This window comes from Oncorhynchus tshawytscha, unplaced genomic scaffold (assembly GCF_018296145.1).
Source record: "Oncorhynchus tshawytscha isolate Ot180627B unplaced genomic scaffold, Otsh_v2.0 Un_contig_9807_pilon_pilon, whole genome shotgun sequence".
Classification (NCBI taxonomy): Eukaryota; Metazoa; Chordata; class Actinopteri; order Salmoniformes; family Salmonidae; genus Oncorhynchus; species Oncorhynchus tshawytscha.
Window position 1 is genome coordinate 25,001 of NW_024607800.1, and position 12,456 is coordinate 37,456.

The 12,456-nt window shown below is 47.1% G+C and overlaps 1 protein-coding gene across 1 annotated transcript in view; it reads left to right on the forward strand.

The window, feature by feature from the left end:
* LOC121842865 (protein RUFY3-like) overlaps positions 1 to 8,287 on the forward strand; it is a gene marked incomplete at its 5' end in the record, with an annotated part of 33,248 nt that extends 24,961 nt beyond the window's left edge. Inside the window, 1 exon segment of the mRNA XM_042312654.1 lies at positions 8,162 to 8,287. Within this exon segment, the coding sequence (XP_042168588.1) occupies positions 8,162 to 8,263 (102 nt within the window).
* Between the last annotated feature and the right edge of the window lie 4,169 nt (positions 8,288 to 12,456).

The following is a 12,456-nucleotide window of genomic DNA, read 5'->3' on the forward strand; positions in this document are numbered from 1 at the left end:
GTAGGAGTGGTAGTTACAGTATTAGTAGTATTAGTAGTGGTGGTGGTAGTAGTAGTGGTAGTTACAGTAGTAGTAGTATTAGTAGTGGTGGTGGTAGTAGTAGTGGTAGTTACAGTAGTAGTGGTAGTTACAGTAGTAGTAGTATTAGTAGTGGTGGTGGTAGTAGTGGTAGTGGTAGTTACAGTAGTAGTAGTATTAGTAGTGGTGGTGGTAGTAGTAGTGGTAGTTACAGTAGTAGTAGTAGTAGTAGTGGTAGTGGTAGTTACAGTAGTAGTAGTAGTAGTATTAGTAGTGGTGGTGGTAGTAGTAGTATTAGTAGTGGTGGTGGTAGTATTAGTAGTGGTAGTAGTAGTAGTGGTAGTAGTAGTAGTGGTGGTGGTAGTGGTAGTAGTAGTGATAGTAGTAGTGGTAGTGGTAGTTACAGTAGTAGTGATAGTAGTGGTGGTGGTAGTAGTAGTGGTAGTGGTAGTGGTAGTGGTAGTTACAGTAGTAGTAGTATTAGTAGTGGTAGTGGTAGTGGTAGTTACAGTAGTAGTGGTATTAGTAGTGGTGGTAGTAGTAGTAGTGGTAGTTACAGTAGTAGTGGTATTAGTAGTGGTGGTAGTAGTAGTGGTATTAGTAGTGGTGGTAGTGGTAGTGGTAGTTACAGTAGTAGTGGTATTAGTAGTGGTGGTGGTAGTAGTAGTGGTAGTGGTAGTGGTAGTGGTAGTTACAGTAGTAGTAGTATTAGTAGTGGTAGTGGTAGTTACAGTAGTAGTGGTATTAGTAGTGGTGGTGGTAGTAGTGGTAGTAGTAGTAGTGGTAGTGGTAGTTACAGTAGTAGTAGTATTAGTAGTGGTAGTGGTAGTTACAGTAGTAGTGGTATTAGTAGTGGTGGTGGTAGTAGTAGTGGTAGTGCTGGTAGCAGACTTACTTTCTCCTGTTCTGCTTTCTATTTTTGGTGTTCTTGTTCTACTTTCCTTTAGTGTGTTGTAGTAACAGTAGTGGTGGTAGTTACAGTAGTATTAGTAGTGGTGGTGGTAGTTACAGTAGTATTAGTAGTGGTGGTGGTAGTGGTAGTGGTAGTTACAGTAGTAGTAGTAGTATTAGTAGTGGTGGTGGTAGTGGTAGTGGTAGTTACAGTAGTATTAGTAGTAACAGTAGTGGTGGTAGTTACAGTAGTATTAGTAGTGGTGGTGGTAGTTACAGTAGTATTAGTAGTGGTGGTGGTAGTGGTAGTGGTAGTTACAGTAGTAGTAGTAGTATTAGTAGTGGTGGTGGTAGTGGTAGTGGTAGTTACAGTAGTATTAGTAGTGGTGGTGGTAGTGGTAGTAGTAGTGGTAGTAGTAGTAGTGGTGGTGGTAGTGGTAGTGGTAGTTACAGTAGTATTAGTAGTGGTGGTGGTAGTGGTAGTAGTAGTGGTAGTAGTAGTAGTGGTGGTAGTAGTGGTAGTGGTAGTTACAGTAGTATTAGTAGTGGTGGTGGTAGTAGTAGTAGTGGTGGTGGTAGTAGTAGTGGTAGTAGTAGTGATAGTAGTGATAGTGGTGGTAGTAGTGGTAGTGCTGGTAGTAGTAGTGCTGGTAGTAGTAGTGTTAGTAGTAGTAGTAGTAGTGCTGGTAGTAGTAGTGTTAGTAGTAGTAGTAGTAGTGGTGGTGGTAGTGCTGGTCGTAGTAGTGCTGGTGGTGGTAGTCGTGGTAGTAGTGGTGGTGGTAGTATTAGTAGTGGTAGTAGTAGTAGTAGTAGTAGTAGTAGTGATGGTGGTGGTGGTGGTAGTAGTAGTGGTAGTAGTAGTAGTGCTGGTAGGAGTAGTAGTTGTAGTCACCGTAGTATTATTATTAGTAGTGGTAGTGGTAGTACTGGTAGGAGTAGTAGTAGTGGTAGTAGTGGTGGTGCTGGTGGTAGTGGTGGTGCTGGTAGTAGTAGTAGTAGTGGTAGTAGTAGTAGTAGTGCTGGTGGTGGTAGTAGTAGTAGTGCTGGTGGTGGTAGTAGTGGTGGTAGTAGTAGTAGTGCTGGTGGTAGTAGCAGTGGTGGTGGTAGTAGTAGTAGTGCTGGTGGTAGTAGTGGTGGTGGTGGTGGTAGTGCTGGTAGTAGTAGTAGTAGTAGTGGTGGTAGTAGTAGTGGTGGTAGTTACAGTAGTTGTAGTATTAGTAGTGGTGGTGGTAGTAGTGGTAGTTACAGTAGTTGTAGTAGTAGTGGTGGTGGTGGTAGTAGTAGTAGTAGTAGTAGTAGTAGTAGTAGTAGTAGTAGTAGTAGTAGTAGTAGTTACAGTAGTAGTAGTATTAGTAGTGTTGGTGGTAGTGGTAAAGCAAATCAAATTTTTATTTGTCACATACACATGGTTAGCAGATGTTAATGCGAGTGTAGCGAAATGCTTGTGCTTCTAGTTCCGACAATGCAGTAATAACCAACAAGTAATCTAACTAACAATTCCAAAACTACTGTCTTATACACAGTGTAAGGGGATAAAGAATATGTACATAAGATATATGAATGAGTGATGGTACAGAGCAGCATAGGCAAGATACAGTAGATGGTATCGAGTTAAAGTGGCTAGCGATACATGTATTACATAAGGATGCAGTCGATGATATAGAGTACAGTATATACGTATGCATATGAGATGAATAATGTAGGGTAAGTAACATTATATAAGGTAGCATTGTTTAAAGTGGCTAGTGATATATTTACATCATTTCCCATCAATTCCCATTATTAAAGTGGCTGGAGTTGAGTCAGTGTCATTGTCAGTGTGTTGGCAGCAGCCACTCAATGTTAGTGGTGGCTGTTTAACAGTCTGATGGCCTTGAGATAGAAGCTGTTTTTCAGTCTCTCGGTCCCAGCTTTGATGCACCTGTACTGACCTCGCCTTCTGGATGATAGCGGGGTGAACAGGCAGTGGCTCGGGTGGTTGATGTCCTTGATGATCTTTATGGCCTTCCTGTAACATCGGGTGGTGTAGGTGTCCTGGAGGGCAGGTAGTTTGCCCCGGTGATTCGTTGTGCAGACCTCACTACCCTCTGGAGAGCCTTACGGTTGTGGGCGGAGCAGTTGCCGTACCAGGCGGTGATACAGCCCGTCAGGATGCTCTCGATTGTGCATCTGTAGAAGTTTGTGAGTGCTTTTGGTGACAAGCCGAATTTCTTCAGCCTCCTGAGGTTGAAGAGGCGCTGCTGCGCCTTCTTCACGATGCTGTCTGTGTGAGTGGACCAATTCAGTTTGTCTGTGATGTGTATGCCGAGGAACTTAAAACTTGCTACCCTCTCCACTACTGTTCCATCGATGTGGATAGGGGGTTGTTCCCTCTGCTGTTTCCTGAAGTCCACAATCATCTCCTTAGTTTTGTTGACGTTGAGTGTGAGGTTATTTTCCTGACACCACACTCCGAGGGCCCTCACCTCCTCTCTGTAGGCCGTCTCGTCGTTGTTGGTAATCAAGCCTACCACTGTTGTGTCGTCCGCAAACTTGATGATTGAGTTGGAGGCGTGCGTGGCCACGCAGTCGTGGGTGAACAGGGAGTACAGGAGAGGGCTCAGAACGCACCCTTGTGGGGCCCCAGTGTTGAGGATCAGCGGGGTGGAGATGTCTACCCTCACCACCTGGGGGCGGCCCGTCAGGAAGTCCAGTACCCAGTTGCACAGGGCGGGGTCGAGACCCAGGGTCTCGAGCTTGATGACGAGCTTGGAGGGTACTATGGTGTTGAATGCCGAGCTGTAGTCGATGAACAGCATTCTCACATAGGTATTCCTCTTGTCCAGATGGGTTAGGGCAGTGTGGTTGAGATTGCATCGTCTGTGGACCTATTTGGGCGGTAAGCAAATTGGAGTGGGTCTAGGGTGTCAGGTAGGGTGGAGGTGATATGGTCCTTGACTAGTCTCTCAAAGCACTTCATGATGACGGATGTGAGTGTTACGGGGCGGTAGTCGTTTAGCTCAGTTACCTTAGCTTTCTTGGGAACAGGAACAATGGTGGCCCTCTTGAAGCATGTGGGAACAGCAGACTGGTATAGGGATTGATTGAATATGTCCGTAAACACACCAGCCAGCTGGTCTGCGCATGCTCTGAGGGCGCGGCTGGGGATGCCGTCTGGGCCTGCAGCCTTGCGAGGGTTAACACATTTTAATGTCTTACTCACCTCGGCTGCAGTGAAGGAGAGTCCGCATGTTTTCGTTGCAGGCCGTGTCAGTGGCACTGTATTGTCCTCAAAGCGGGCAAAAAAGTTATTTTGTCTGCCTGGGAGCAAGACATCCTGGTCCGTGACTGGGCTGGATTTCTTCTTGTAGTCCGTGATTGACTTTAGACCCTGCCACATGCCTCTTGTGTCTGAGCCATTGAATTGAGATTCTACTTTGTCTCTGTACTGACGCTTAGCTTGTTTGATAGCCTTGCGGAGGGAATAGCTGCACTGTTTGTGTTCGGTCATGTTACCAGTCACCTTGCCCTGATTAAAAGCAGTGGTTCGCGCTTTCAGTTTCACGCGAATGCTGCCATCAATCCACGGTTTCTGGTTAGGGAATGTTTTAATCGTTGCTATGGGAATCTTCAACGCACGTTCTAATGAACTCGCACACCGAATCAGCGTATTCGTCAATATTGTTATCTGACGCAATACGAAACATATCCCAGTCCACGTGATGGAAGCAGTCTTGGAGTGTGGAGTCAGCTTGGTCGGACCAGCGTTGGACAGACCTCAGCGTGGGAGCCTCTTGTTTTAGTTTCTGTCTGTAGGCAGGGATCAACAAAATGGAGTCGTGGTCAGCTTTTCCGAAAGGAGGGCGGGGCAGGGCCTTATATGCGTCGCGGAAGTTAGAGTAACAATGATCCAAGGTTTTCCACCCCTGGTTGCGCAATCGATATGCTGATAAAATTTAGGGAGTCTTGTTTTCAGATTAGCCTTGTTAAAATCCCCAGCTACAATGAATGCAGCCTCCGGATAAATGGATTCCAGTTTGCAAAGAGTCAAATAAAGTTCATTCAGAGCCATCGATGTGTCTGCTTGGGGGGGGATATATACGGCTGTGATTATAATCAAAGAGAATTCTCTTGGTAGATAATGCGGTCTACATTTGATTGTGAGGAATTCTAAATCAGGTGAACAGAAGGATTTGAGTTCCTGTATGTTTCTTTCATCACACCATGTCTTGTTAGCCATAAGGCATACGCCCCCGCCCCTCTTCTTACCAGAAAGATGTTTGTTTCTGTCGGCGCGATGCATGGAGAAACCCGCTGGCTGCACCGCCTCGGATAGCGTCTCTCCAGTGAGCCATGTTTCCGTGAAGCAAAGAACGTTACAGTCTCTGATGTCCCTCTGGAATGCTACCCTTGCTCGGATTTCATCAACCTTGTTGTCAAGAGACTGGACATTGGCGAGAAGAATGGTAGGGAGTGGTGCCCGATGTGCCCGTCTCCGGAGTCTGACCAGAAGACCGCCTCGTTTCCCTCTTTTTCGGAGTCGTTTTTTTGGGTCGCCGCATAGGATCCATTCCGTTGTCCCGGTTGAAAGGCAGAATACAGGATCCGCGTCGCGAAAAACATATTCTTGGTCGTACTGATGGTGAGTTGACGCTGATCTTATATTCAGTAGTTCTTCTCGACTGTATGTAATGAAACCTAAGATGACCTGGGGTACTAATGTAAGAAATAACACGTAAAAAAACAAAACACTGCATAGTTTCCTAGGAACGCGAAGCGAGGCGGCCATCTCTGTCGGCGCTGGAAGTACTACGAGTAGTAGTAGTGGTGGTAGTAGTATTATTAGTAGTGGTGGTGGTAGTGGTAGTAGTAGTCGTGGTGGTGGTAGTAGTAGTAGTAGTGGTAGTTACAGTATTAGTTGTGGTGGTAGTAGTAGTAGTAGTGGTAGTTACAGTAGTAGTAGTATTAGTAGTGGTGGTGGTAGTAGTGGTAGTGGTAGTTACAGTAGTAGTGATAGTAGTGGTGGTGGTAGTAGTAGTGGTAGTGGTAGTGGTAGTGGTAGTTACAGTAGTAGTAGTATTAGTAGTGGTAGTGGTAGTTACAGTAGTAGTGGTATTAGTAGTGGTGGTGGTAGTAGTAGTGGTAGTGGTAGTGGTAGTATTAGTAGTGGTAGTGGTAGTTACAGTAGTAGTGGTATTAGTAGTGGTGGTGGTAGTAGTAGTGGTAGTGGTAGTAGTAGTGGTAGTAGTAGTGGTGGTGGTAGTAGTAGTGGTAGTGGTAGTTACAGTAGTAGTGGTATTAGTAGTGGTGGTGGTAGTAGTGGTAGTGGTAGTTACAGTAGTAGTGGTAGTAGTAGTGGTGGTGGTAGTAGTAGTGGTAGTGCTGGTAGCAGACTTACTTTCTCCTGTTCTGCTTTCTATTTTTGGTGTTCTTGTTCTACTTTCCTTTAGTGTGTTGTAGTAACAGTAGTGGTGGTAGTTACAGTAGTATTAGTAGTGGTGGTGGTAGTGGTGGTGGTAGTTACAGTAGTATTAGTAGTGGTGGTGGTAGTGGTAGTAGTAGTGGTAGTAGTAGTAGTGGTGGTAGTAGTGGTAGTGGTAGTTACAGTAGTATTAGTAGTGGTGGTGGTAGTAGTGGTAGTAGTAGTAGTGGTAGTAGTGGTAGTGGTAGTTACAGTAGTGGTAGTATTAGTAGTGGTGGTGGTAGTAGTAGTAGTAGTAGTGGTAGTGGTAGTTACAGTAGTGGTAGTATTAGTAGTGGTGGTGGTAGTAGTGGTAGTAGTAGTGGTAGTAGTAGTAGTGGTAGTAGTGGTAGTGGTAGTTACAGTAGTGGTAGTATTAGTAGTGATGGTGGTGGTAGTGGTAGTAGTAGTGGTAGTAGTAGTAGTGGTAGTAGTGGTAGTGGTAGTTACAGTAGTGGTAGTATTAGTAGTGGTGGTGGTAGTAGTGGTAGTAGTAGTAGTGATAGTGGCGGTGGTAGTAGTAGTGGTAGTATTAGTAGTAGTGGTAGTATTAGTAGTGGTGGTAGTATTAGTAGTGGTAGTAGTAGTGCTGGTAGGAGTTGTAGTCACAGTAGTAGTATTATTAGTAGTGGTATTAGTAGTAGTGCTGGTAGTGGTAGTGCTGGTAGTTTTAGTAATGGTAGTGCTGGTAGGAGTAGTGGTAGTAGTAGTGGTGGTGCTGGTGGTAGTGGTGGTGCTGGTAGTAGTAGTAGTAGTAGTAGTGCTGGTGGTAGTAGTAGTGGTGGTGGTGGTAGTGCTTGTGGTGGTGGTGGTAGTGGTGGTAGTAGTAGTAGTAGTAGTAGTGGTAGTAGTAGTGCTGGTAGTAATAGTGTTAGTAGTGGTGGTGGCAGTGCTGGTCGTAGTAGTGCTGGTGGTGGTAGTAGTAGTGGTGGTGGTGGTGGTGGTAGTAGTGCTGGTCGTAGTAGTGCTGGTAGTAGTAGTGGTGGTGGTAGTAGTAGTAGTAGTGGTGGTAGTCGTGGTAGTAGTAGTGGTGGTGGTGGTGGTGGTGTTGGTAGTGCTGGTCGTGGTGGTAGTAGTAGTAGTGGTGGTGGTGTTGTTAGTGCTGGTTGTGGTAGTAGTGGTGGTGGTAGTGCTGGTCGTAGTAGTGCTGGTAGTAGGGTGGTAGTAGTAGTGGTGGTGGTGGTGGTAGTGGTGGTACTAGTGGTAGTAGTAGTGCTGGTCGTAGTAGTGCTGGTGGTGGTGGTGGTAGTGCTGGTCGTAGTAGTGGTGGTGGTGGTGGTGGTGGTGGTAGTGCTGGTCGTAGTAGTGCTGGTGGTGGTAGTAGTGGTGGTGGTGGTGGTGGTAGTGCTGGTCGTAGTAGTGCTGGTGGTGGTGGTAGTGGTGGTGGTGGTGGTGGTAGTGGTAGTGCTGGTCGTAGTAGTGGTGGTGGTAGTAGTGGTGGTGGTGGTGGTGGTGGTGGTGGTAGTGCTGGTCGTAGTAGTGCTGGTGGTGGTAGTAGTGGTGGTGGTAGTAGTGGTGGTGGTGGTAGTGCTGGTCGTAGTAGTGGTGGTGGTAGTAGTGGTGGTAGTGCTGGTCGTAGTAGTGCTGGTGGTGGTGGTGGTAGTGCTGGTCGTAGTAGTGCTGGTCGTAGTAGTGGTGGTAGTGCTGGTCGTAGTAGTGGTGGTGGTGGTAGTAGTGGTGGTGGTAGTAGTGGTACTGGTAGTTGTACAAGCAAGACAGACATTTCACTGTACTAGTGGACGTGACAAAAAGCTTTAAACACACGTGCGCACACACACAGCTAAAGGGTCTTGGTTTCATATGTGTCCACAGAACTTGGAGGCGGGCGCCAAGCAGAAGAGTGAGGTCATCAGTCGCCTGGAGGAGAAGACTAATCAGATGGCTGGAACTATAAAACAGCTGGAGAGCAGGTAGGAGGGAGGGACTGTAAAACAGGTAGGTAGGAGGGAGGGACTATAAAACAGGTAGGTAGGAGGGAGGGAGGGACTGTAAAACAGGTAGGTAGGAGGGAGGGACTGTAAAACAGGTAGGTAGGAGGGAGGGACTATAAAACAGGTAGGTAGGAGGGAGGGACTATAAAACAGGTAGGTAGGAGGGAGGGACTATAAAACAGGTAGGTAGGAGGGGGACTATAAAACAGGTAGGTAGGGGGAGGGACTATAAAACAGGTAGGTAGGGGAGGGAATATAAAACAGGTAGGTGGGAGGGAGGGACTATAAAACAGGTAGGTGGGAGGGAGGGACTATAAAACAGGTAGGTGGGAGGGAGGGACTATAAAACAGGTAGGTGGGAGGGAGGGACTATAAAACAGGTAGGTAGGAGGGAGGGACTATAAAACAGGTAGGTAGGAGGAGGGACTATAAAACAGGTAGGTAGGAGGGAGGGACTGTAAAACAGGTTGGTAGAGGGGGAGGGACTGTAAAACTATAAAAACAGGTAGGTAGGGGGAGGGACTGTAAAACAGGTAGGTAGGGGGAGGGACTGTAAAACAGGTAGTTAGGAGGGAGGGACTGTAAAACAGGTTGGTAGGAGGGAGGGACTGTAAAACAGGTTGGTAGGAGGGAGGGACTGTAAAACAGGTTGGTAGGGGGAGGGACTGTAAAACAGGTAGGTAGGGGGAGGGACTGTAAAACAGGTAGGTAGGAGGGAGGGACTGTAAAACAGGTAGGGGAGGGACTATAAAACAGGTAGGTAGGAGGGAGGGACTATAAAACAGGTAGGTAGGAGGGAGGGACTATAAAACAGGTAGGTGGGAGGGAGGGACTATAAAACAGGTAGGTGGGAGGGAGGGACTATAAAACAGGTAGGTGGGAGGGAGGGACTATAAAACAGGTAGGTGGGAGGGAGGGACTTTAAAACAGGTAGGTGGGAGGGAGGGACTATAAAACAGGTAGGTAGGAGTGAGGGACTATAACAGGTAGGTAGGAGGGAGGGACTATAAAACAGGTAGGTAGGAGGGGAGGGACTGTAAAACAGGTTGGTAGGAGGGAGGGGCTAAAACAGGGTTGGTAGGAGGGAGGGGCTAAAACAGGTTGGTAGGAGGGAGGGGCTGTAAAACAGGTTGGTAGGAGGGAGGGACTGTAAAACAGGTAGGTAGGAGGGAGGGACTGTAAAACAGGTAGGTAGGAGGGAGGGACTGTAAAACAGGTTGGTAGGAGGAGGGGCTAAAACAGGTTGGTAGGAGGGAGGGGCTAAAACAGGTTGGTAGGAGGGAGGGACTATAAAACAGGTAGGTAGGAGGGAGGGACTGTAAAACAGGTAGGTAGGAGGGAGGGACTGTAAAACAGGTAGGTAGGAGGGAGGGACTGTAAAACAGGTAGGTAGGAGGGAGGGGCTGTAAAACAGGTTGGTAGGAGGGAGGGACTGTAAAACAGGTTGGTAGGAGGGAGGGGCTAAAACAGGTTGGTAGGAGGGAGGGACTGTAAAACAGGTTGGTAGGAGGGAGGGGCTCTAAAACAGGTTGGTAGGAAGGAGGGCTAAAACAGGTTGGTAGGAGGGAGGGGCTGTAAAACAGGTTGGTAGGAGGGAGGGGCTGTAAAACAGGTTGGTAGGAGGGAGGGGCTAAAACAGGTTGGTAGGAGGGAGGGGCTAAAACAGGTTGGTAGGAGGGAGGGACTGTAAAACAGGTTGGTAGGAGGGAGGGGCTAAAACAGGTTGGTAGGAGGGAGGGGCTAAAACAGGTTGGTAGGAGGGAGGGACTGTAAAACAGGTTGGTAGGAGGGAGGGGCTAAAACAGGTAGGTAGGAGGGAGGGAGGGACTGTAAAACAGGTAGGTAGGAGGGAGGGACTGTAAAACAGGTTGGTAGGAGGGAGGGACTGTAAAACAGGTAGGTAGGAGGGAGGGAGGGACTGTAAAACAGGTAGGTAGGAGGGAGGGACTATAAAACAGGTAGGTAGGAGGGAGGGAGGGACTGTAAAACAGGTAGGTAGGAGGGAGGGACTGTAAAACAGGTAGGTAGGAGGGAGGGACTATAAAACAGGTAGGTAGGAGGGAGGGACTATAAAACAGGTAGGTAGGAGGGAGGGACTATAAAACAGGTAGGTAGGAGGGGGACTATAAAACAGGTAGGTAGGGGGAGGGACTATAAAACAGGTAGGTAGGGGGAGGGAATATAAAACAGGTAGGTGGGAGGGAGGGACTATAAAACAGGTAGGTGGGAGGAGGGACTATAAAACAGGTAGGTGGGAGGGAGGGACTATAAAACAGGTAGGTGGGAGGGAGGGACTATAAAACAGGTAGGTAGGAGGGAGGGACTATAAAACAGGTAGGTAGGAGGGAGGGACTATAAAACAGGTAGGTAGGAGGGAGGGACTATAAAACAGGTAGGTAGGAGGGAGGGACTGTAAAACAGGTTGGTAGGGGGGAGGGACTGTAAAACAGGTAGGTAGGGGGAGGGACTGTAAAACAGGTAGGTAGGAGGAGGGGGGGGAGGGACTGTAAAACAGGTAGGTAGGAGGGAGGGACTGTAAAACAGGTAGTTAGGAGGGAGGGACTGTAAAACAGGTTGGTAGGAGGGAGGGACTGTAAAACAGGTTGGTAGGAGGGAGGGACTGTAAAACAGGTTGGTAGGGGGAGGGACTGTAAAACAGGTAGGTAGGGGGAGGGACTGTAAAACAGGTAGGTAGGAGGGAGGGACTGTAAAACAGGTAGGGGGGAGGGACTATAAAACAGGTAGGTAGGAGGGAGGGACTATAAAACAGGTAGGTAGGAGGGAGGGACTATAAAACAGGTAGGTGGGAGGGAGGGACTATAAAACAGGTAGGTGGGAGGGAGGGACTATAAAACAGGTAGGTGGGAGGGAGGGACTATAAAACAGGTAGGTGGGAGGGAGGGACTTTAAAACAGGTAGGTGGGAGGGAGGGACTATAAAACAGGTAGGTAGGAGTGAGGGGACTATAACAGGTAGGTAGGAGGGAGGGACTATAAAACAGGTAGGTAGGAGGGGAGGGACTGTAAAACAGGTTGGTAGGAGGGAGGGGCTAAAACAGGTTGGTAGGAGGGAGGGGCTAAAACAGGTTGGTAGGAGGGAGGGGCTGTAAAACAGGTTGGTGGTCTGTCTGTCTCAGTGCCTCACTAATGTGTTGTATGAGGTCTGTAGTCTGTCTAATTAACCTCACTAAATTTGTGTTATGAGGTCCTAGTCTGTCTATTAACCTCACTATAATGTGTTTAGTGAGGTGCAGTTGCCTAATTACCTGCGGCCAGTGTGGTTTATCGAAGGTCTAGTCTGTCTAGTTACCCTCACTACTATTGTTTATCAGGTCTGAGTCTGTCTAATTAACCTCAGCTCACGGTGTGTTTATCAGTCTGGTCTGTCTAATTAACCTTCATATGTGTTTATGAGGTCTAGTCTGTCTAATTAACCTCGGTCCAGTGTGTTTATCAGGTCTAGTCTTCTAATTAACCTCACGTAATTGTGTTTATCAGTCTAGTCTGTCTATTAGCTCACAGGACATAGTCTGTCTAAATAACTCAGTACAGTGTGTTTATCAGGTCTAGTCTGTCTAATAAACCTCGGCCAGTGTGTTTTATCAGGTCAGTCTGTCTAATTAGCATCAGTCAGTGTGTTTATCAGGTCTGGTCTGTCTAGTGTACAGTCAGTGTGTTTATCAGGGATGGTCTGTCTAATTAACCTCAGTCCAGTGTGTTTAATTATCACTTTTATACGGTTACCAACCCACTCAAATAACGATTGACATTTTCATTAGCTTTATTTTGATAAATGTATTCATACCGTCATCTACACAAATCTAGGGTTACTATCCAAGTTGGCTGGTCGTTCGTTCCTCTATCAGTTCGGTTACCAGAGACGCGACCCAGTCGTTTTTATTCTGTATCTATGGATGTAAACACAGTCACCTGTTCTCACGTCTTCTGTATTGCCATACTGGTTGGCAACATTCTTGTCCTTTTGCTTGCTAGTTAGCCAACTACGGCTAACTTAGTCGACATCAAAAGTGTAGCCAGATAACAGCAAAGTAGGCTGTATTTGCATAATTGGGCGTCACTCTAAAGCGGGAAGGTGGAATAAACGAGTCAGGAGTAGGTTTTCTTGATTGAACACAGTTCTCTATTGAGGGCATTTGACAACACAAAAACATCCAAC